This window comes from Malaya genurostris, chromosome 2 (assembly GCF_030247185.1).
Source record: "Malaya genurostris strain Urasoe2022 chromosome 2, Malgen_1.1, whole genome shotgun sequence".
Lineage (NCBI taxonomy): Eukaryota > Metazoa > Arthropoda > Insecta > Diptera > Culicidae > Malaya > Malaya genurostris.
The window spans coordinates 112,723,903-112,748,074 of NC_080571.1; the positions used below are offsets into that span (position 1 = coordinate 112,723,903).

At 36.3% G+C, this 24,172-nt stretch overlaps 2 protein-coding genes across 7 annotated transcripts in view; one reads left to right on the forward strand and one right to left on the reverse strand.

Moving 5' to 3' along the window:
* Window positions 1-19,681, reverse strand: part of LOC131427964 (flotillin-2) — a 475,383-nt gene extending 455,702 nt beyond the window's left edge. The window contains exons 1-2 of one of the 6 annotated variants that reach the window (XM_058591576.1): window positions 19,561-19,681; window positions 18,521-18,605 (exon numbers count right to left, since the gene is read on the reverse strand). In XM_058591576.1, coding sequence (XP_058447559.1) covers window positions 18,521-18,569 — 49 coding nt within the window. In that variant the 5' untranslated portion in view covers window positions 18,570-18,605; window positions 19,561-19,681. Of the gene's footprint in view, window positions 1-18,520; window positions 19,478-19,560 lie in introns of those variants that run through there. The other 5 variants (XM_058591572.1, XM_058591573.1, XM_058591575.1 and 2 more) reach the window with 5 other exon arrangements.
* A 1,524-nt stretch (window positions 19,682-21,205) lies between these two features.
* Window positions 21,206-23,944, forward strand: LOC131427969 (serine/threonine-protein phosphatase 4 catalytic subunit). Its single transcript, XM_058591586.1, has 4 exons — window positions 21,206-21,422; window positions 21,588-21,873; window positions 21,941-22,584; window positions 22,661-23,944. Exons 2-4 carry the CDS (start codon window positions 21,724-21,726, stop codon window positions 22,788-22,790), a joined length of 924 nt encoding a protein of 307 aa, XP_058447569.1. The 5' UTR covers window positions 21,206-21,422; window positions 21,588-21,723; the 3' UTR covers window positions 22,791-23,944.
* The last annotated feature ends 228 nt before the right edge of the window (window positions 23,945-24,172 follow it).

Sequence of the window (24,172 nt, forward strand, 5' to 3'; positions counted from 1 at the left end):
CATCATTTCATAGAAAAAAAACTTCCTAAAATGTCTACGGTTCCGAACGTCATAATTTTCCAGTACGATGATTAGTGCTTAGAAACGAACACCATCCCCCGGGTCATGTCGTTACAGGATGAGCTATTCGACCGTATCGACAAAAAAGAGAAGGGATGGAAACCATTTAGCAGTGAAAATAGTCATCGTAGGGGTTTCTTGCAAACAACACTGCATGGAGGGGTATGGATTTTGGAACAACTTGACAAAAACTGACTGATTCTATGTAGGGAGAATGAAAAAGGAACCGGTAAATAGAACATTGGACGCATATGCAGTGGATAAATTGTACGCCATAGAGATCCTGCAGGATATTCAAGCAGCTATAATTAGATGTAGAATTCAAATAAAGTAATGAATATTTCAATACCGTACCATGAATACGAGGAATTCTAAGCTGCCAAAGGCATTATTTGAAAATAAATTAAAACTGGCATTATTCCATTTTGCATCAAAAGTTTAAAATTTGTTATCTTTTCATGCTATCCTATATTTAATAATTCAATTCAACTGGGAGTATTGATTGACATTCAATTGTCTAGATATTTACAAACACACGCAAATTTACGTTGGATATGAAAACGTATGTAAGAAATAGGCTTCCATTTACCCAATATTAAAAAAAGTCTTGTACTAACCCTTAGAATAAACATACTACAAATAAACTAAAGTTAAGATAGGCTTGTTACAATCATTGGTTTCGACGTTATTAATTTAACCATATAAGCAGTGGCGTCTCGTCCTTATGTGCACCTCGTGCACTGCACAACCGGTCGAATTGAAGGAATGAACTGCGTCCCCAACTCCATCAAAATTCACTTATTTTTTTCGAATCCTTATTTACTCGATGAAAGCAGGTTGGATCGCACCGAAATTACGTGTATTTATACGCTTCTCATATACATCAGACATAAAATTTCAAGTATCTGTTGTCGCTGTGTTAGTGTCTTTTCCGTGCACATGAGTTACTGCACAGATTCAAGAAAAGAGAATTACTCAGTTCAGCTCTGAGATTTGCTTGTTTTATGCAAAATCCCACCCGAAAATATATCGTTATTTCATTGTATTGAAAAACACAAGCGAATCTCCAATCCTCAATCTCTTGTTTTCACTTACAACAAACTGTTACAGCTGTTATCATACCATATAAGTAGTGCACAACTAGTCAATTTTGTCACGAGACGCCACTGCATATAAGAGCTCATAAACAATTCTACCTATATTCACGTTTCGTCTACGATTTCTCAGTGAATTAGCAGATAATATTGAATTGCTAATGCAACTGAATAAGTCGAACTAAATCTAAATTGTGCTGCTAAGTTGCACTACCAATTCAATATGAAATGCTAATGCACGGTTCAGTCGAAGACGAAACATAAATATCACACAACACTCAATAAGTCGTGTGACTAAGAAAAAGAATTTCTCGTCGTCGTCGTCGAGTTGTTTCTTGAAGAGCAATCCAATCTTTCCAACGCATCTCTAGAGAAATTAAGAAGGATTAGTCTTCATATTCAGCAATTGATTCTTTATTTGAGTTGAATTTCTTGCCGGCGAGAATTTTTTTGAGATATTTTGAAATCATCGAACAGCCAATAGATCTGGGTTATAGCGTGAGTAAGGAAGTAATCCGAAGTTTAATTCGATCAATTTAACCATCGTTGCTGTTTCGTTTTTCATCGACATATGTTAGTGTTTTGCTTTTCTTCGACATATGAGGTCGTTTTTCCTTGATTGTTACATTTAATCGATCTAACAACGTTTCATAGTATTCACTATTGATTGTTTTACCTTTCTCAAGATATTCGATGAAAATTATACCATGTACATTCCAAAATACTGCAGTCATAACCTTTTCAGCTGACTGTTGTGCTTTTGGAAGCTCAGATGATCGTTTTGATTCCGGAATGAAGCAGTGATGAATCCTTGTTTCATCCATTGTGAAATATCGACGCGAAAAATCTGATTTATTGCTTGTAAACATAGCCAAACACTGATATGAATCATCAACACGTTGCAGTTTTTGATCGACTGTGAGTAAACGCAACATCCACTTTGAAAACAAGTTTTTCATGCATAAATGTAATCACACTGCCTTCTGATTTCTTTACGACCTCAGCTATCTCACGCATTTTCAATGCACGATAAGATATAACTTATTTATGGACTTTTTCATATTTTCTGGAGTAACCACCTCAATTGGACAACCAGAACGCTCTCCACCATCGGTGTCTGTACGTCGTATTTCACACAAATTTATATTCAAGAACATGTAAATTTGGGTGATTCGAAAATTACTTCGGTTGAAATCGAATTAAACAAAAAATAAAAGATCGATAGCAACAGCGCGGCTTGAACCGAGAAACATTAGATCACAAAGCAAGTCGATTAATCGACTGAACCACAGAAGCCCATATTTGCTTGATGAATAATTGTTACATATAAATCCATACAGCGGCACTTGGGAGCCGAGTGTAAATTACATTCGAAACCTGTAAAATTCTGTGCGAGTGGTAGATTACGTCATTTGAACAGTTAAGTATATATGAATTGTATTGTTTGTAGAATTATGTCACCTGTAAAATGCATTATTTTTATTATACCACGTTTAAATCCAGTAAACCAATATCAAATTAATCTTTTCGATAGAGCCGGATAAATCTTCTGAAGACATTGCTGCACTTGTTCAGTATTTTTTTCATCAAGAAACAATGATAAATTAACACACGAAATTGTGTTGAATCCATTGTTTCGAAAATGACAAAAGTAGCTCCACTTAAATGACTGTTACTTTTTTCTGACTAATCGAAACGTCATGGAATTTCACACATATTCTTTTGAAAATTGCTACTTCATAATTATTATATGAATTTGACAAGCTTCAACTGTGTGTCATTCACACGACCAGAGATGGCATTTCACTAGAGTGATACACAAGGGCGTAGGTTTCAATTATACACTGCGGATACATTTGCTCCGCTCCACACAAAGAGGAAAGCGCACTTCTTCTCAGTGTCCAGACAGACAGACTTTGAGTGCGTGCTTGTGTTGAAAGAAGCTGGTGCGAGAGAATAACATTCTCTTCGCACGAATCGCTCTCACGTGCTCTCGTCTAAATACACCCAAGTGATCACTGGTGTGTGATAGTGAGCGAACACTTCTGTGAACTTCAATTAATAGAGAGTAGATCTGGCCTTGCTATGAAAAACTTGCAAGGAAAAACGAAAATTAAACGATAAATTGTTTTATTTTGCGTACCCCACGCTTCTTCTACGCAAACCATACACCAGAGTGCTCACCGGCGTGTACACCTCTGTGAAAGTAGCTGCATCCACCTCAGAGAATTTATTAGCTAGTGCTCTAGCACTTTGGTGCGATTCAGTGGAGGAGGTAAAAGGAAATAAACAAACGCACTCATGATGCGTGCACACTTTATACAACAGTGGTGTATATATGTGAAAGAGAAGAGCTCTCGTTGAAGTTGTCAGTGCGAGGGGAGAAATATTGCTTGCTCTTCGTCACACAGAGGAGATGAACATCTCTGCACACGACTTATTGAGTGGCGTGTAACATTGACATGAACAGACACATGACATTAACAAAATTGCAGCTCATATTCATCCACACGGAGAACCCGCAGATCACAAAATTACAATATTGCAATTATTGTTTCACGCCAACTAAAATGTTGTTGATTTAACTAACATATCTGTTGATTTTGACATAAAAATTCAGGTAATCGAAATTGTTGTATTCAAATGCTGTCACTTGGCGGAGAACGAAGACAGCAAAACGCAGAACAAAAAACCTCTTCATTTCACCAGAAGCGTTTCATATTGAAAATTTTCAATGTTAAATGAACGTCATTTATGTTAGTTACGTAGTGGTCGTTTTATGTAAGTGAAAGTATGCAGAATAATACATCAGTTAATTGTAAAACAAGTTTTCCATGTGTTAAATAGATATTCCTACAGAATAAATGATTTTATTTCATCTGAGAGTAATGTATTCTAGGACAGTTCATGTCAATGTTATTAAAACCGCTTAACGCTTAAAAATTTGCTACTAAAGTGAAGTGGTACTATTTGTATTTTCTTGAAAGTGTATCTGTAGCATTAGGTTTACCAGCAAGCCATTCTGCAAGTGATGTAAAAATTTCCTAATTCACTGGTTCATTTCCATATCCTTTGTGAGTTTAGTGATAAAGATATAAGCAGTTAATTAGGTGAAATTTCGTTGTTCAAGCAGTGAACGATTAGCTGCCCTCGAAGAGGCTAACAGTAAAATTTTAACCAATCAAAATACCAAATTTTAACCAATCAAAATCAGAAAAACAACTAATATTTTAGTTGTTTTGCGATCGCTGGCTTTTCCGTGCACGTGAAAAGTTTTCTTAGAAAAAAGGCGGGTGAGTATTGACATAAATGGAGGACGTGAATACGAAAAAAATGATAATCGTTCGTATTAGTTGATTCTGTGAATTCCTTCCAGAACGGTGCATTTATACTAAAGATTAACTTATTGGCGACATATATTTTCTACCACACAATTGAATAACGCGGTAAAAAATAGAGACTAAAAAAATACCAACATAGAGAATTTTAATGTCGATTATTTCATTATGGTTTTGCATATTTTAGTGAAAGAATCTGCCAAAATGCTGCACAGGATTCATTTCTGGTATTCAGAAGGGCCAATTTTTTTAGATAACATTTGGAGCTATTCGAAGGGCTGATTTTGCTCCATCGTTGTCCACTTCTCGTTACATTTTGCTCTAATCCAAACGACCAACAGCAGGATGACGCAATCGTTCTTCTTTGAAGAGAAACTAGCTCTTCAAAGGGGGAAAGGCGCCCCATAGTAAATTAAATCGTATTCACGACAAAACTGCAAGGAACAATCGCTCAGGATTGTTTGAACTGATGTTGTGCAATATTTGCTTGAATGCAAATATAATTATGGTCACGCTCTGTTTTGACGTGTTTTTGAAATTGTGAAAATAAGGGCACTAACTTTTCTCAGAGATGGCTGAACCGATTTTCACAAACTTAGATTCAAATGAAAGGTCTTGTGGTCCCATACGAAATTCCTGAATATTATTTGAATCCGACTTAAGGTTCCGGAGTTATGGGGTAAAATGTGCAAAAAAAATGAATATATGTGTTCTAACTTTTCTCCTATGTTAGATGGCGCGACCGATTTTCACAAACTTAGGTTCAAATGAAAGGTCCTGTGGTCCCATACGTAATTTCTGAATTTCATCCGGATCCGGAAATATAGGGTAAAGTGTGTAAAAAATTTTATACCATCACTGAAAAGGGTGAAAAACCGTAAAAAGTTTTCTAAATCGACATCAAATCTTCTCCAATTGATAGTTTTTTTTTCAGTACACAGAAAAACAAACCGATTTCGGTTATTTTCTCAAGAATCGAAGAAAATTATTTTGAAGAATACCACAGTATTATATATGATAGTATGATTGATATGAGAAAGGCATCATTACACCACTAGGTGGATTAAAACAAAATTTTTTAATATCATATTAGGTATTTCTTCATTTATTATAAAATCTACTCAAAAATATTATTTGAACCAAACGATTAACTGCTATAAATTATAAAACAGACTGTTATCTAAATACATTTTGTTTCATAACCTATTTTAAGTTTGTTTGTATCATTACATCATTTCTATTAAAATTTAGCTATTGGATGAACTAATGGACACAGTTGGAATTAGAACTAAGTCTTAAAAGGGTCAACTATTAAATTGAAACTCCAACTGTCTTTAAAAAATGATAAATAAGTTTCATGTATGGAAGGTCACAAGATTTTTTTAGAGTTTTTTCTATTTATTTTACTTTACGTTTTGTCTTAGAATCGTCAGAGTCACCCATTATGGACATTACCGGTGCAGTGCTACACTGAGGCATGAATAAACGATCAAAAATGACGAAAACATAAACAGTAACCATTGACCACAATTAACGATTCCATTGCACAGAGCTACACCAAACTTTTGATGAGTGCTACACCAGTGGTATCGGTGCAGAAAAAGTGTAGCACTGGTGTAGTGCAATTGGTAAAAACGAACGGTTTAGGTGCAGCTTTCGCTACATCGGTGTAGTGCAATTTAAAAACGAAAATGACATAAGGCAGTGGATTAGTTGATTGACCTCGATAAAATCCACTCTACTGTCTACTTCTAACAGAAATTTGCATGTTTTATCCGCAACTACAAATGTCTTGCCAAATCGAAAATTTTCTAGCGAACTGTAGCAATAAAAGAATTTATATCTGCTGGAAACATCTCATGCCGTAGTTGCATAAAACATGATCAGGATACTCTCCAAAACATATCACATACGTGCTTTTTGGAGGTCAGTATTCATTCTGGCTACATCGGGAGAATCTCTCAATACAACTTCTTAGCTCGTGTTTTAGCCATTTGGCTCAGTCACATTTGGATACAGTTCAACCTGTTACAGTTGGACATTACACACCCTCAAAAAAAAAACCTCATTGCTTTCGTTTTTGTTGTAATTTGAGAAAACAGCTGCCATCGTATTGGAATAGGTCACTTGTGGTTATAATTAAGTCGTGTTATTTATACCATGATAATGTAGCATTCGTGAGTAGCTGTTAAAAGAACTAAATCATTCCACAAGAACTGAATGCAGGTTTCACGTTTCTTTGCGGAATCCTTACATGCACGAAACGGTCATAGCCATACGCATTGCATTCCCTATTGGAAATAGCCTGAAAGTAGGCCTTGCGTTCCAATAAATGAACACGAACAGTGGGAGAGGAAACGTCATACCTTTTTTCAATTTATTCTAACCTAGCGATTTAAACAGGCCACCAAACAAGTGGAGTAAAAATAAACACTGAATGCTAGCTTATTATCAACTTCCGAGAGGTTTCCGACGTTAACGTGAACAGTTGTTCCCCAGTGTATGAGCGTTTTGTTCCAAAGTGATCCTATATGTGGAGACAAAACTTTCCGGTCCCGCTGGTGGCAACTGCAGAAAACATCAGCAGCCCGACGTGGCGTCACTATGTCCCGGCTGTAACATCATCCTTTCCGGCTTTTATGTATCTTTCGTTTGCTTCCCCCTCGAAAAAAGCCATCAACGAATTTCCCACCGCTAAGGCTCATTCCATGGAAACCGACACGCGTTCCAGTAGCTGTTTTCCCCTTGCGAACGACGGGAATCGAATAAATCGCGTTCCTCATGGTATGGTATCACATCGTCTGGTGAGACTTAACCCATAACTTAACGTAGAATGACTGTCTCAACATCAATATGATGGCTGCATATTTTCAAACCGGTAAACGTCAATTCTTAATGAGTGTCTATATCCAATGCGATCCATCAATAGCGTAATTTAATATGTTTTGAACGCAAGATTGCTAATTTCATACCACTGCACATTTCACACCCCTTTCATTAGTGACACTTTCCTAAAACACGACTAACAGAGTACCGCTGGAAGCCCCAGGAGTAGAATAAACTATAACGGTGCAGGAACACGCAAAAATGCTACTACCGTGTCAATCTTCGATAGGACGAACCCCACCGGAGCGAATAAATGGAAGTAGACTTCCAGTGGTTAATGGTGTGTCCGCTAGACTTTCCGCATTAACAGTCTATTTTTGGATAGCAAATATTTACTTTTCGTCGAGGTTTCTAGTTCGTTTGAAAAGATAAAAATCGATAGGATAATATATCAGATGCTATTTCGTGAAACTTTAGCGCCATTTGCGATCTCAAAACAGATTCAGTTTCATCCAAAATGTTACGCCTTTATTTGGCATACTCTCAAATCAGAATGTTTCCATTTTTGAGACATCAATTTATTGTAAGGTAATAACTTTGCCGTAAAAAATAATTAAAAAAATGTTGATGTATTCAAATAAATACTGATTCACTTCTGTCAGTAGAATTCTCCGATAAAAAATCCCACACTGGAAAAGAATTCGTATATTTGTGTTTGTTCAATTGTTCACTATATGTCAAGAACCTTGAAGACTTGAACTGTTGGTTTTCTTTAGTACTAAGATTCGTAACATTAAAGTGGTTCCTCTCAAACTAGTCCTCAATTGCGATTCTATTCAATTAATTTAAGATTATGGCGCCAAACTGTATGCAATTGCGTTATTTGAATGCATTCGCGCCGTCGCATAGTGGGATATATGAACAGAATAAATACGATTAACTTTTATTTTTTAATTGATAAACTCCGGTGACATCTCGATATATAAAATAATGTTTTTATCAGGATGGATTTTACGCGAGACAGTGTCAAATCCAAACACTAAGTGTTTGGATTTGACGTTACCATAATAAAGTTTGACATTTTTAAAAATCATCATCTTCAGAACATTCTGTCATTTGAGTTCTATTTGTTAGGTTTACAGTGAGTTGAAAATTTTACCTCAGCAAAAATGGAATTGAATCGTTAGCATTTTCGTGCAATAATTTATTGCGATTTTCGTCGTGGATTGTCAAGACAAGAGTGCTTCAATCAACTTAGTTCGACTTTAGCATCCTATGCGACTGTAAAAAACTGGTATAACGAATTCAATCGTGATCGTAGTTCGCTTACCGATGAATTTAAAGAAGGTCGGCCAAAATCAATTGTTTTACCAGAAAACATCTATGCTGTGAAAAACCTGATAATGGAAGATGGTCATGTGACGTACCGTGAAATGGAGGAAGCCTTGGGTATTAATTAGTGTGAAAAGCTTACATGTGAATTTGCATGTACATTTAGCCGTGAAAAAAATTGTTTACGTTGAATCCCACATAATTTAACACACAATCGCCCAAAAAAGACTCATATCGATTGGTGCAAAGAAATGCTGAAAAACTTCTTCAATCGTGGTGTTTCAAATTTTACGTAGGATAACAGAGGTATTTTGATCCACTTTAGGAATGATTTTATTTTGACCAACTTTGCAAAAATATCCACTAAATGTAGTAATATGTTTAAGAAACCCGTCTGCAATAGGTATTTTAATGTGATTAACTTCAAATTGATGCAACATGGGTTACTTAGCATCAATTACATCCATAAAGTTTGTTAGGTGGACCAAAATACCTCTGTTACCCTATATCTGCAAAAGCAAAGTCTTGGCATTACATTCCTTTTGTGGAATTTGGCCTTTCTGTTTCAACAGACTTCGCAGCCGATTCTTAGCGTACAGAATCATTGCATGGCTAGTACTATGGATCCTACTGACACTAAGAATCCTTCCAGGTTGGGGCTCGAACATATGACAACTGGCTTGTAAGACCAGTGCCCTATGCATTGAACCGCCAACCCGACACAGGTGAAAAAACATGGATTTACTCATATGAGCCCGAAACTAAACAGCAGTCGACTGTATGGTTGTTCCAAGAAGAACCAAATCCAACAAAAGTTAACGCGCTCGAAGCACTTCAAAGAAAATGGTTGCTTGTTTTTTAGGTATAAACAGACATAGCGATTGTTGCTTTAGAGGATTGTTAGACCGTCAATTTTGATTATGCCACCATTTGTTTGCCAAAAGATTTTTGTGAAATAAGGAAAACAAATGCAAGACGCAAAATCATTCTTTATCACGATAATGCAAGCTTTCACACATCGGCTCAAACAACCGAATATTTGAGCACCCAAAACGTCGAATTGATGGGACACCCGCCGTATAGTCCTGAAAAAAATGGAAGAAAGCTTGTATATACCATTTAAGTGTGCAGAGTTATGAAAAAATCTGTAGAAATTCATGATTTTTTCTTATATATGAGAAAAATTGTGATCTATGGCACAGAATCTCGGTGGCAGAATGATTTGAAATAACTTTTATAGAAAAATCTGTGAATATGGTAAATCTGGTTGGCATAAAAGTTCACACAGAGCCAAATGTGACAGAGAGAACTACAAATCTCAGAACTGAGTAGAACAATACCTTCTGTACCTCATATGCAGAGAAAAGACACTAGCTCAACTATACAAGACATACCTGAAATGTTAAGTTGGATGTACGCTGGTACAAACTCATATTCGTACACCTTTCGTGTATAACTTTGTAATCAAATTGCTATAGTATAAACATTCTTTAACAACAGAAAGTTGTGTCAAATAGTTTGCACAGCATTCGGATAACTAGATAAATATAAAATATTATTTGAAACATGGTTCAAATGTGCACTAAATTTTTGTTGAAAAATTATACATATTCATATTCATACAACGAACGAAATCATTGGGAAAATATTTTAATTGAGATTTTAGTATTTAGTATGATATCCTTTACTATCATAAACTGCCTTCAAACGACGAGGGATGCTGTCTACTAGTTTTTTAGTGTATTCAATAGATATATTGTTCCATTCGTTGAGCAAATGCTTCTTTAGATCCTTTTTATTAGAAATCTGATGATTTCTAATCTTTTTATCTAAATACTCCCATAAATTCTTAATTGGATTGATGTCGGGTGATTGTGGAGGAGTTTCTATAACTTTTTTACAGTTGTATAACAACCATGATCGGACACTGTATGCCTTGTGCTTAGAATCGTTGTCTTGGTAAAATTTGAAACCATCGTTTAAACCCATTTTTTCGGCACTTAGTTTAAGATTTTCTCTTAATATGTCTAAATACACTTTTTGATTCATTATTCCATCGAGATCCCATCTCCATTGGCTGACATACAACCCCATACCAAAAACCCCTCCACCACCGTACTTCACGGTAGCTTTTAGATTTTTTGGGTTCAATTCATCATTAGGTTTTCTCCATACGAACCGACGTCCATCAGAACCAAAAATATTAAATTTTGATTCATCAATTTAAATAACATCGTACCATTCACTTCCTGGACGATTAAAAAACTGTGTCGCAAAATTTAACCGTTTTGCTTTGTTCTTAGCACTGATAAAAGGCTTTTTCCTTGGAGTGCGAGCATTAAAGTTGTTCTCTCTCAACACATTTCTCACCGTTTCGGCACAAACTTTTACTTTGTTTCGGTTATTCAGTTCTTTAGTTATCTCCACTGCACTGCTTTTAGGATTTTCTCTAATTTTTCTCAAAACAAATCGTTCATCATGCGGAGTTAGTTTTTTTCGGTTGGTGTTTCTTGGGGCATTTGCGATTCGCTTTTCTTCAACAAACCTTTTGATCACGTACTGTACAGTGGTTCGCGGTTTTTGAATATCTGAAATCTCTCTCAATGATTTTCCATCTTTATGATGAGAAATCATCAGCTCACGTTGGGAAATATTTGTTTCTTTACCATTTCTTCCCATTTCAACGCTTTCGATACTACAACAGATAAATTATTATTACAATCAATCATCTTAAAATCCAGACATACTTGTTGTGAATTGCTAAAACGGCCATTAGGAAATCACCCATCGCTGGCACTACTTGTGAGTCGGATACGTCTTACCTGTTAAACACTCGGTTGGGTAATGATGGCGCTTCGTTGGCTTGCGCCCTGTACGAAGCTGTTAAGTCGACGATGGGAGTGTTCCCAGAAGTGTGGCGAATAGAATGTCGATTCGACCCACACACTTGTATACCTTAATTTTAGCTAAACTTGAACTTTGAACGCAATTCGTAATAGTAAATGATGAAAAATTACGTTTTCGACTCGCTGTACGAATACTATTTTGTCGCTGAATCTTTTCGTTTACGAGATATATTATCATAAGAGTGGTAAAAACTTGACATTTTCTTGAAATAGTGTGCGTTTCGCATTGGAAAATGCACAAGAATAAAATGTACATGGTCATCTAAAATAATTAATGCTTATATGTACACGAAAAACATTGTTTATCCAAATATATACAGGTGTACGAATACGACTTTGTATCACTGTATATGAGATGTGTGTAAATACACACAATGTGGGTGCACAAGGCAAAGTGCTCGAATTAGGAACACTACGTAATGGCTAGGGCAATGCAATATGAAAAGATCGTTTGGCAGCAAGCGCAAGCAGCTTAAGGTGAATTTGTGCAGATTGTGCTGTGAACAAAATCGCCTTTTATTTTCTACTAAGTTTCGACCGACCGGTTTCATCGAATAAATAGAAAATCTGTAGAATAAATGAATGCGGACGGGGATGCAGTTAATTCCTTCAATTTGACAAGGTGTACAGTGCACATGAGGACGAGACGCCACTGTATTAACATAAACAAATTTCTATAATATTTTCCTAAGAATTCCGTGTACACTTGTTCGAGGTCATTCCGTGTAGGTATTGAGTCGATCATGAGTAAACACATGCATTGTATGGTATGAATAGACCTGGAATGCTTCGATAGCATCAGTTTTCGGACGATACTATCGACTAAAAGAATCTAGAACTTCCTGCTTCTAATATTTATTAAATATTAAATGTTGAATTAACAATCAATATATGTTTTTTTCTATTTATTTATTCAATCAACAGACAAACTAATGATGTTTATTTCTAAGAGTTTCAATGTGACCTTGGCGGATTGCACCCTGCTTAGGAAATAGTATTGGGATACCATTGCAACTCAAACTGAACATCTCAACAGCATGCATGATAGCCACCATTGCCGGGCGCCCCCATTTTCATCGTTCACATAGAAGAATAAAGGATACAGAGGAGTGGAAATATTGATGCTTAATCTATTTTCTAGAATAATATATTAAAAAAAGGTTGTTAGCAGTAGAATCTCGTATGTGGAATGCCAGAAAAAGTATCATCGATCTTGACCACCAACCGATAGATTCGATTGAATGTACCGAATAATACTGGAACCGAAGCCCAGTCTGTCCAATTTGGCAATTGTGAAAGTGTGATTAATTTTATCAAGAGCAACGAAGAGATCCGCGTAGAGAACTTCTGTTTTATGTCTTTGAGACATTACCATCCGTTACAAGAGTCGGGGAATACTGAAATCGTGAGTGATAGTTGGAACAGTTGACATACGGTTGTATTACAATACCACTTCAGCTCTTCAAAACATCTACCGGGATACCGTCGGGTCTAGCAGAGTATGAAAACCGTATTTTTGTGACTGTAATTTGAACAGAATTAGCGCTTATGTTTATTGAATTCATTGACTGGCACAAAACGGGATCACAGGTTATTTGGTACGAAACAGATTTCTTTAGATAAAACCTCAGAGAATTTGTTCTTGCATATTTCGCTAAAACTCGCCTGTTCATTGTAAAACATGTTTAGACTTTAATCTCCTCTGCACATTGCGTAAATAGTCGGCATAGCAGTTTTATCGGAGTAACAACCTCCGTTATTTGAATACTTTTTAAGTGCTGCCCTTCTATAACCTTCTAGAACTTTTCAACCGTCGTAGTTCTGCGGTGTTTGCTTAGGAGGCTTGCTTATTTTTTTTAACCATAGTGGTCAATAGCACGAATTAGAACGTTGGACAAATTTAGAGCTGTAAGGTTAACATCGTTATTGTCAAGAATTTGAAATTGAAAGTATCGACAATCTGCCGGATTCAAGTGGGCTGCAGTAGCATCTTCTAACGACTGAATATGCAATTCTTGACCATTTGTTACATTGTCATTAGTCGCAAAATTGAAGAAAATTTTACATTGATTCGACGAAGCCACCATCACCAAGGTCACCGCAGTAAGTCTCCTTGTTTACTGCTTAGCTATTTGTATTAAATGATACCTGAAGATAAATGTTGCATTATCAATAAAAACCTTCGTAATTGCGCCACAATAATTGGAAGAAAAAGTACACAAAGAGAAGCTGTTGCATCCTGTTGCGGTCTTTTATAAAGTTCACCGAGAAGTAGTAAGCCATCATATTTAAAACTAGGAATAGATAATGTCGCAGGCATAACCTTGAAATTGACGTAAAACTGTTTTCGAGTTATGTAAATAAATACATATGTAGGTTAGATTTATGTAAGATGCTAATCATGTTACGGCAGATGATTTTATGAGGTCATTAAATACATTCTTGACTTGATTTCTGTGACCTCTTTTACAGATTTGTCAATGAATTTGCTGATTTCTTGAACATATGTGGACTCTTTTTGAGTGCACAGATTTTCTATCTGAAAGTACTTCAAATGTTCACACTAAGATTCGATTCCGTTGTTCGGTAATTTTTTGTCGTGAATACGACTTACTTTACTATGGGGTGCCTTTTCAAAATTTACCCTCTGAGAGAGTGATAAGTTTTTGATCGTGAATATCTCTTGTTGTATCTAACGAATCAACATAATTTTTGCTACATGCCATCGGAAATATGATAACAATTTTATGATAAAATATTCAGTTGTGTGACATAATCTCAAATTATTTAAAAACTAAACCGACGACATGACCAGACACTCCGAAGAAAAATCGGCACTTAAATTGTCTGTTAACGATTTACCGCCAGTTACCACAAATATAGTGACCCCTTGATAATGATAAAAATAATCTTCTCAAGCAACACTGTTTAAGTTACTATGAACTTTTGTTACCAAGGATCCCAAAATAAATAAACAAACAATTTAAAGGAAGAGGTATTTTCAGAGAGCTATAAAAGATTTTGGGTTCGATTAAAGCTGGATATAATCTAAAATATGTCTGTAAATTCAAATTTCGAGTGTGGACTCTGATGATAGGAAAAGTGTTATATTATGTGCTGTTAAAAACGATTTCTTCGTTGTGTCGGATGGGAATCAACGATGCCAGATAGAAGTAGTGTCATTTCCGTAGATTGGCATTTTTCTCGGATGCTCTCGCGGTGAAAAGATTTTTTTTTTGCTCGCCAGACAAAACTAGTTTCCGTTGGTCTCCGTTGATAAATATAAATTTCCGTAGATTTCCGTAGAAAAAATTTAATTTCCGTAGATTTTGTCTACGAATCCGTAGATCCGTAGAAAATGTTCGAATCCGTAGATCTACGGAGATTCCCGTAGATCTGACATCGCTGATGGGAATGCAGGCATTATTGATTTCGAAGAAAACCAAATATTTATTTAAAGTATGTTTATAACGTCTGGATAGTATATTAAATTTTGAATGCATTTGAATTATGTTGGACAAATCGAAAATTTTATGTCAGACGGATTGATATTCAGCGAAATGATTTCGTTCAAAGCTCAAAGTATTCAAGCAAAACAAAATTCCATCGTAACTTCAACCAACATTTAATTGGATATTCCATTACACTCAATACTTTGGTTTTATAAGATTACTTTATCGTTAATGTAGATTCCACTTTTTGTCTCATCTCAGCTTTCTTTCGTTCCGCGCAATTGGATAGCGTCAATATAACCTATAAAGTGAATAACATTCTGTTAAATTTTTCATTTCATTATTTTTTACTTTGTAGCTAACCTGATTCATTTCAGATTTTGTTTTAGCAAAAGCGGCTCGTTAACAAACTCTATTAATGATATGGGAATGTTCAGAGTATGAACCGACTAAGATAAGCGCCCGCATTTTGTCAGCAGTACCAATTCTCTTTGAATTACAATCCGGCTAAATCTGGATTGATGGAAATTGGGCTAAGAAAAAGCTTAGAATAATTCACTGATTTGCCCCTACTATACAACTACAAAAATTGTTTTGTGTCTCAAACTCATTTTCATTGCACGAAACTTCGTTTGTGGATCTCAGTTCAGTCAAAATGAGCAGGGTCCGCAATGTTGTGTATATTTAAAAAATAAAAACAAACAAAGTGATAAACTACGCGACTGGTCTATCGATTCGGAGTTGGTTTTGTTTACCTTCATGAACATGGCTTTGAAAAACAGTATCCAAGGTTTCTGATATTCGAAATCAATAATTTATCAAATCGAGTTGCCAGTTCTAACAAATTTTCAAGTAATTTCGTTTTGACGTTACGAGATACTGAGGGGTAGTCAGATTTGCGATACAATTTTAATAGACGAGTGGCAGGTCGTGTCGTCGACTAAACTTTCATGAAATGTTTGGTATAAAGGAGTATCAAAGAGGATAATTCAAAAGGCGCGTTTGCCTTTCTCGTATTTTTAAAGCCCATAGCTCAGTGATCTGTGAAAGGATTTATATAATCTAACTACCAATAGAATCGAAATTTTTAAACATAAACGTGAATAGAAACAGCATTGAAGTGTTTCAATAGTACACTATTGAAAAACCTGTCTCATTTGACCCATGTCAACACCAGCCAATCAGAACGCGTTCTGAGAAAGAGAACAAAATATCTGCTGCTGTACAACAAATCGTTCGAGAAAATGTTCCGAAAAGTGTGAGTTCCACAATTTGGTCCTTCTGAAAGGCAGGAATGAATCCCGTACAGCATCCGGATAGTTTCTTTCAATGAAATGTATGCGGCTATTTTTATAGCCGTTAGGACTTCCCATTAGTGAAAAAGCTACAAACGGAATCACGTAAAAAAGAAAGCTCCTTACAAAAATTGGATCAGTTTGGATTCTATCGCCACTGCGAGCAGATGTATTTTGTGTCGTTTGCAAAGCTAGTTTCGCTTCCGACAAGAGCGATTACGCCACAGCTGCCAGTCATTTGCATTGGTGAAAAAACAACGGTAGAGAGCATTACACAAAATCAGCCGTTCTAATGGCTCTAAAAGTTTTCTAAAGAACTGTTAGGATTTCTTGCTCGCAAATCGAAGGCAAATATCCTCAGTTTAGTGCAAATCTAGAACAGTTTGGTTAGATTTTTGCACTTTTCGCTGTGTGAAATTCACAGTAATCGAGATCAAGTGAAGCCTTCTTTGTTTTTGCGGAAAATGTGGAAAAGGGGAATGCTTACATAATTCATAAAATTGATCAACTATTCGGAAGTGTTAAGGAACATGTCAGTTGTTTTCGTATTCACGACATCCAGTTATGTCTCTGGCCTTACCCACCTGCATTTTTGACGAAAACTTTCGGTAATCAATAGAAATTACCGATATTTCGGTACATGAACTTCATTTTACAACAATTATGCAAATTTTTACCGGACGATCAGTTTTACGTAAGTTTTCATTACAGAATTCTGTAAATAGATATACAATTCATACGGTAAATCTGAATAGTAAAAATCATACCGTCCGTATGGTAAAATTATCTTCCAATAACCGAACTTCTGGGAAAATTGATTGTCGTGAAACTAACTGTCAAACACTTATTAAAGTTTTCAGTGTCTTTTTATTAACCAGACGAATAAAATTTTGAAGAGTTCATCGAATGAATTGAGATACAGGTGCTAAAATTTTTAAAACATTTGAACCTCTGAAAGTATTTTGTTTCCTTATAGGCAGAAAATTTTTTTTTGTATCACTTGTCCAGTTGCTGCCTACACAAATCGTTCGAGGGTAATTTCTGGTGCACTCGACGGATTGTGCAGTGTTTTGGAAGGAGCTCATAATTTCGCTCAGCCGGAATATTTGCCCCTTTTTTTCGTGGAATGAAACCATAGCCACAACAGGTTGGAATTTACTACATTAGTTTTTGTGAATTTGTGTTGTTTTTTTTTTAATTCGAAAATCCAGAATTTTAACCAAAGGAAAACAAACAAACAAAAAATTACCGAGCAATCAGTTAGATTCAATTGGTTTACAGTTTCCGGTAGTTGTTTGACAGTTCAGCAATTACCGAACGATCGGTAATCAATTTAATTACCGAACTGATTACCGAACGTTCAGCTAAGTGTGTTCACCAGGCATCTCTGCTCGATAATTCGATTATTCCTTCTTTTGACTCTTAAGTGGAAAACACTCTGTCAACCGTTTTCAAAAGGGCACCATTATTTATTGTCTTATTTCGCATGTCAGTTGTCAGGTTTTCTTATTTATGCACACACATTAAATTTGATTATGCCCTATTTCTTATAAAATTGAGTAAAATTTGAAACAAAACATTTTTCGGTTCGAAATAATTTTCAAAAAAAATACAATTGAAGTACTTTCAAATACTCGAAGAAACCAAATGCATTCTATAAAAGAATCTACAATAAATCAAAGTAACATAAATACTCAAAAAGTAGCATTGACCAGCCAATTTCATCAATCAATTTTGACCATTATGAGAACAAATTACCCGATGTTCCTTCCGAGCGTTACTATATAATCTACATTAAGGCGAATACAAGCGATCTCGAGATGAGCGTTGGAAATCTTTTATTTACTTGCGTAAATAGAGTCTAATTATAACATCCATCGAACAACACAAACCAGAATTGTGTTTTCTAGTGTCTGGTTATTTTTTTATGAAACGTTTTATGGTATAACGATGACGAATTGTAGAACCGAACAATTTTGATCGAACACACCCTAAGGCAAATGAAAATCAAAATTCATGCTTTGCGCTTGCTGTTTTGTTTTGGTTCTTCATTCTATGCACTAATTGATGCTACATATTAACACTTAAACCAATTTGAGTAATCTACCTAACCAACTCAAAGTTTATCCCAACAATTTGTTGTCTTGCAATTTAGCACGCGATCGTTTGAAATTTTACACTGGACGATAATAAAACAATGTTTATCAATTGACTCACCTGATACGATAAGAGCCTCGTTCGGTCCTACGGTGTAAATATTCCCCATGACTGTTATTTATCCGTCCAACGAACGTCCTAAATGCTGTAATAATCCTCAAGTAGGTAATTCAAAATTAAAAGAAATACACCACACTGTGAAATTCGGCGTTATCTAGTAATCTGTATTATAGAGATATAGCTAACACTCGATTTATGCACCACTTGAATTAATTAGTATTCCAGCGAGAACGATTAGCTCGTATCCAGTCGAAATATTCACAATCACATGCATTAATTTCACAAAACTCACGAGACCTTGAACCGAATGAAAGAATGGGTTTTCACGCACTTATCGGCCAATAAATTCCACAATGCTTAGTCAGACAGTTTACGGTAGTGCAACTATCGAATTGGTGTTGGAACAGTACAGGTGTATGTACGAGTCGGTTCCTTTTACGGCAGTATTTTTGGGTTCACCGCAAGTTCGTGACTGCCGTGAAATTATTGCTTTTCAGTCGCTGCATTCATACTCATGTCCCGGTGATTGGCACATCTAGGATTCGACCCCCGAATTGGCGCCTGATATTTGTAATCACGATAAAACTCCTAATATTGGTGTGTCCTCGTTGGCACAAATAAATAAAAATTACTTCTTCACTATATTCTTCCCGATAGACTAAATTGCCAATTATCGCCACCAAAAATGGAATAAGCTGCTTCCGGTGAAGATGCACATGAAAACCCTCGGCTGATGAACTGTAAATTTTTTTCAAGAGGTGCAATCGACTCATCACCTGAACTGATAAAGCCGGCAGATAATTTGGTCCACACGGATACACTTCACCAAAGCTGGTTTCTCTAACTAGCAATCAAACCTGTTCCAATGCAAAAATCGCGAGCCGCAGCCAACCACGCAATATGACAGATTGATTAGATGGTTCTGTGCTGGACATCCAAGCAAGCATCGAGTAAAACAGATCTCAAAACAAAAATCGATAATCGTTTGATGGTGTGCGCCACACATTCATGACGCGTAACCGCGAAAGGACGATCGTTACCTGTATGAGTGCGCAAAAGGACGATATCTGAGTGTGTGCGTACTAGTTCGATCTTATCGTGTTTTGTTTTATGCTCGGTTTGACGGCTCTGTTACGTTGAAAACAAAATTATTACCATTTTGTTTCGTTTCCTTAAAGTTGGCATTACGACCCGCTTGTGAGAAATTCTGCTAGCCGACAGAAACGTGACTGCACTCTGGCAGATGTCAAAATAGTCTCATCTTGTTGGACATGTTAAGCAAACTCGTAGTTCCTCATTAATTCTGTGAAACATAAGTAAGGAGAAATCATTGGACCAAGAAAATGTATGTCCCCAACATTCGAATACAGATGTGGGTATTTTTATCATAAGAGATAAAGATGTATGTATCCTGCTTGATAGTGGCTTCTCATGAAAAAAAATCAAAACAGAAACGTTTCTGCCAGTCTTGTATTGCAACAATCCGATACACATATAACCGTTAATCTGGCAACATTTTCTGATGGAAACGGTTGTTGCATTGCAGCCAGACCCTTGCTGGAATTCTGATAGGTTAAAAAGCAGTGGTTCTTTTTTCATATTCACTTTATTTACAGACTATACCAAGCAGTAATTAACTAAAAACATTCAGCTTCTTTACCACCAAAAATTAAACAAACCATTGCCGATGTTCTTGGCAACACTTTTATTTAACCCCGCAGTAACATTAATTTCAATTGAGCCCGCTTGTGAGGAATTCTGGCAACCGTCAGAAGGCTGGCTGCATTCCGGCTGCTATCAAAATTTTCCAGGCGAAATTGCGTCATTATCTCGCCGTACGTGTCTTGTTTATTTCCCTCCTCTTTCTTTTTTCTTTTTTTTATTCGACTTCATTTGATATTCGTGAATCCCGCATGTACGTACAAAAAACGAATCTTGAGACGAGGTAAATGAGATTGAAATATGGGTATGTTTGGTAGTGAGAAAGTAATGTTATTGGCAATAACATTTTTCATGATTAGTATATATGAAGGGAAATAACTTATGGCCTTTCATATGTATCTTTTATTGAAAAAATAAAACCGAGACGCTTAAAATGTAGAACCGATTCAAAACAGTTCTGCCAATCTTGTATGGCAAGAACCCGACAGAAAAGAACCGTTAATAACCGCTAGGCGAAATTCTCTGTCGGAAACGGTTGTTGCATTGTTGCCAGACTTTTGCCGGAATTCTGGCAGAATAGCCAGCCGTCTGTTTTGAACCATCAACCATGAGTTGATGTTATTGGCAATGTCTATGTTGATTAACTCCTGCTTTGCCTTTTCTGAAAAATTAAACAAAAATTTGATTCTTTTTATCTTTGAACTTATTTGTGTAATAATACAACTAAGGCTGTGAACCATTTCGTGGTTACTTTTAACTTTGTTGTGATTAACCCCTTGAATATATCGATTCTTTGTCTTTCGCTAATGATTTAGAAGATGATTTTTTGTGACGTCAACTTTGTCACTTGCTTATACGCCCTAATGAAAAACCAACCGAGATATGAAAAAACTCCCAATTTATCCACTATTTTTGTATAAAAAACAAAAAAATATTTGGCATCAACGAAAAAAAAAATTTTTCTTTCTCATATATTGGCAACTCTGGGCAAAGTATCTTTTAGATTTTACAGTGTAACATTGAGACGGCGGCTGCTTCACGTCGTCGAGCATAGTTCGCGGCAGCAGAACATTTACAAAGCTTGGTTTAAAATCGCTGTCAAAAGTTAAAAAACTTGTCGCAAATTCAATAGAAACGCAGTGATTCATTAACGATCATTGCTGTTTTTCCCGGAAAATTGGATTTATCCGATTTGTTGACGAAAGCGTTCGTGGAGTGGCCATTGAAACTTCAACAAAAGGTATTATTCCATCTTAACAAATTGAGGTTTACCGATAACTTACGGAAATGCTTTCCGTAGAGTATTTCCAACTTCATATGCTATTATCCAAAACGTTAATGCTCATATATCTTTTTATATTTCTACTTTTATTCATCTAATCGTAAATTACCCACACATTCTCAGAACATTTCGATCACAAGAGAAATAAACGAGCAAACAATTGTCGCGGAAGTGAAACGAACAAACAGCTAAAAGGAGGAACACACAAAACGAACCTTTGCTATCGAAGGCACTAGAAAACGTTCTGCCGGATAAAAGAATGCCGGATCACAGCGATTTGGACCGACAGATCGAACAGTTGAAACGGTGCGAGATAATCAAGGAAAATGAAGTGAAGGCTCTGTGTGCTAAGGCCCGTGAAATTTTGGTGGAGGAGGGTAATGTGCAACGCGTTGATTCTCCTGTTACGGTGGGATTTCTGTTTTTAACAAATTTGTTCCGATCGATATATTAACCTGTTTTTCATTCGTTTTCAGGTTTGCGGTGACATTCACGGACAATTCTATGATCTAAAAGAATTGTTCAAAGTTGGTGGCGATGTACCGGAAACGAATTATTTGTTTATGGGAGATTTCGTTGATCGGGGATACTACAGCGTGGAAACATTCCTTTTACTCCTAGCGCTGAAGGTGCGTTATCCGGATCGTATCACTTTGATCCGCGGTAATCACGAATCCCGTCAGATCACTCAAGTATATGGCTTCTATGATGAATGCCTACGAAAATACGGCTCGGTGACGGTGTGGCGTTACTGTACGGAGATTTTCGACTATCTTTCACTTTCGGCAATAATCGATGGAAAGATCTTTTGCGTGCACGGCGGTCTGTCACCGTCGATACAGTATTTGGACCAGATTCGTTCTATCGACCGCAAACAGGAGGTACCCCACGATGGACCGATGTGCGATCTGTTGTGGAGTGACCCAGAGGACACACATGGCTGGGGAGTTTCACCGCGAGGCGCAGGCTATTTGTTCGGTTCGGATGTTGTTTCTCAGTTTAATGCGGCCAACGATATCGATATGATTTGTCGAGCCCACCAACTGGTGATGGAAGGTTACAAGTGGCATTTCAACGAAACGGTATTGACGGTTTGGTCTGCTCCTAATTACTGTTACAGGTAACATCATTTGTTAGAAACATAGTCAAGTAGACTACGCGAAAACGCTGGAAATTTATCCTTTGTTCATTCGCAGATGCGGCAATGTTGCGGCTATTCTGGAGCTGAATGAAAACTTACAGCGTGATTTTACGATTTTCGAGGCAGCTCCCCAAGAAAGCCGTGGTATTCCGTCGAAAAAACCACAGGCTGATTATTTCTTATAAAAACAAACCGCGCGAACTTCTGTCACAGGAGCACGACTGACACCGGGCTGATTGGTGATTTCCTGTCGGTATGTTTACTTAAATCTGGTTTGGAATCAACGGCAATCTTCACGAGTGTCACAAACCCCGATGCAGTAGCTCTTATCCGACTGTCCTGAACACTAGCTCGTTTCATGACGTTCTGTTCTTTTCTCTTCTTTTCTTACCAGCAGAAGTGTTTACTTTAGAATTTATTTTAAATGTTAAAATGGCAAAATTTGCTTTACTAATAGTTTTAATTACAACTACTACTGATGCTTTTAAAATTTGTCAATTGTAAACCTGACCAAGCAAAGAAATACTTTGTTTTGTTTTTGTGTTAGTAGAAAAACGTATACTCAATTATCGCAGTTTAAAACAAATAATGATTATGTATAAAATATTAAAAAAATTGTCGATCCACTTCATTTCTCTTTAACTATTCAGTTTAGCATCAAACGAAGATAGATGAAATAACCTAACAAAACAAACCGTAGACTGCCCTTCAATAATAAGAATGAAAACGGGGAAACTGACCTTGTGTACCGACAAATTGATACTAACCGTAAAACAATATTGTAGAACAGCTAGTATTTATACAAGATTAAGGGAATATTACACATATAAGTGAGACACGAGAATGAATAAACAAGAAATGGACGATGTCTTGCGAGTTGCTGGACGGTAAAAATAGTTTCCGATTTTTTTTGTCAAACATAATAGAACCACAATGAAGCATGTCGTTTTTTGGAGTAAGTTGAAAGGTCCTAGCACCAGCAATCGAAACACTCCTATCGGCAGAGATGACTTAAATGACGTGCTTCATACATTTCCCGATGTGCCTGCAGATAAAGATCAATTTTAAATTCACCTTCCATCGGGTTGCGGAACGAAAGAGGTAAACAAATCAGCAACAATTCGAACAAATACCATTTATACATTTATGATAAAACATTTCGCCGTTGGCGAGTAATTGGACAAGAAAATCGTTTTTTTTTTCTATGATTACTAATATCACTGTAACGGCTGCAGTTGAGATAAATTTAGAAGCATCAAAAAACGATAACACAAATACACATCTTCGGTAGGTTATAACGTAAAGTGATACATTTAATAATAAAGCATGTAAGACAAAAGGTTTTTGGCTGGTTTTTTTTAGACAACGATGACAACCTTTTCCACAATCGTATTGAATCCAAAAAACTTCTTCATAGCTTTTATCGAATGTGCTTTAGTAATTTTGGGGTTAGCCTTTATTGATGCTTGGGCATTTAACCTGAGTGTTTTTACTCTATACTACGGTGAATCAAACGAAAAAAAAATAACGGCTCAAGTTGGACTGCTAAGTGACACTAGCAGTTCAA

Excerpts from the sequence above, each read along its gene's own strand:
- LOC131427969 (XM_058591586.1), top strand. The coding sequence starts at position 21,724 with ATGCCGGATCACAGCGATTTGGACCGACAGATCGAACAGTTGAAACGG. Across the intron at positions 21,874-21,940 it reads GCGTTGATTCTCCTGTTACG|GTTTGCGGTGACATTCACGG; the intron begins GTGGGATTTCTG and ends ATTCGTTTTCAG. Across the intron at positions 22,585-22,660 it reads GCTCCTAATTACTGTTACAG|ATGCGGCAATGTTGCGGCTA; the intron begins GTAACATCATTT and ends GTTCATTCGCAG.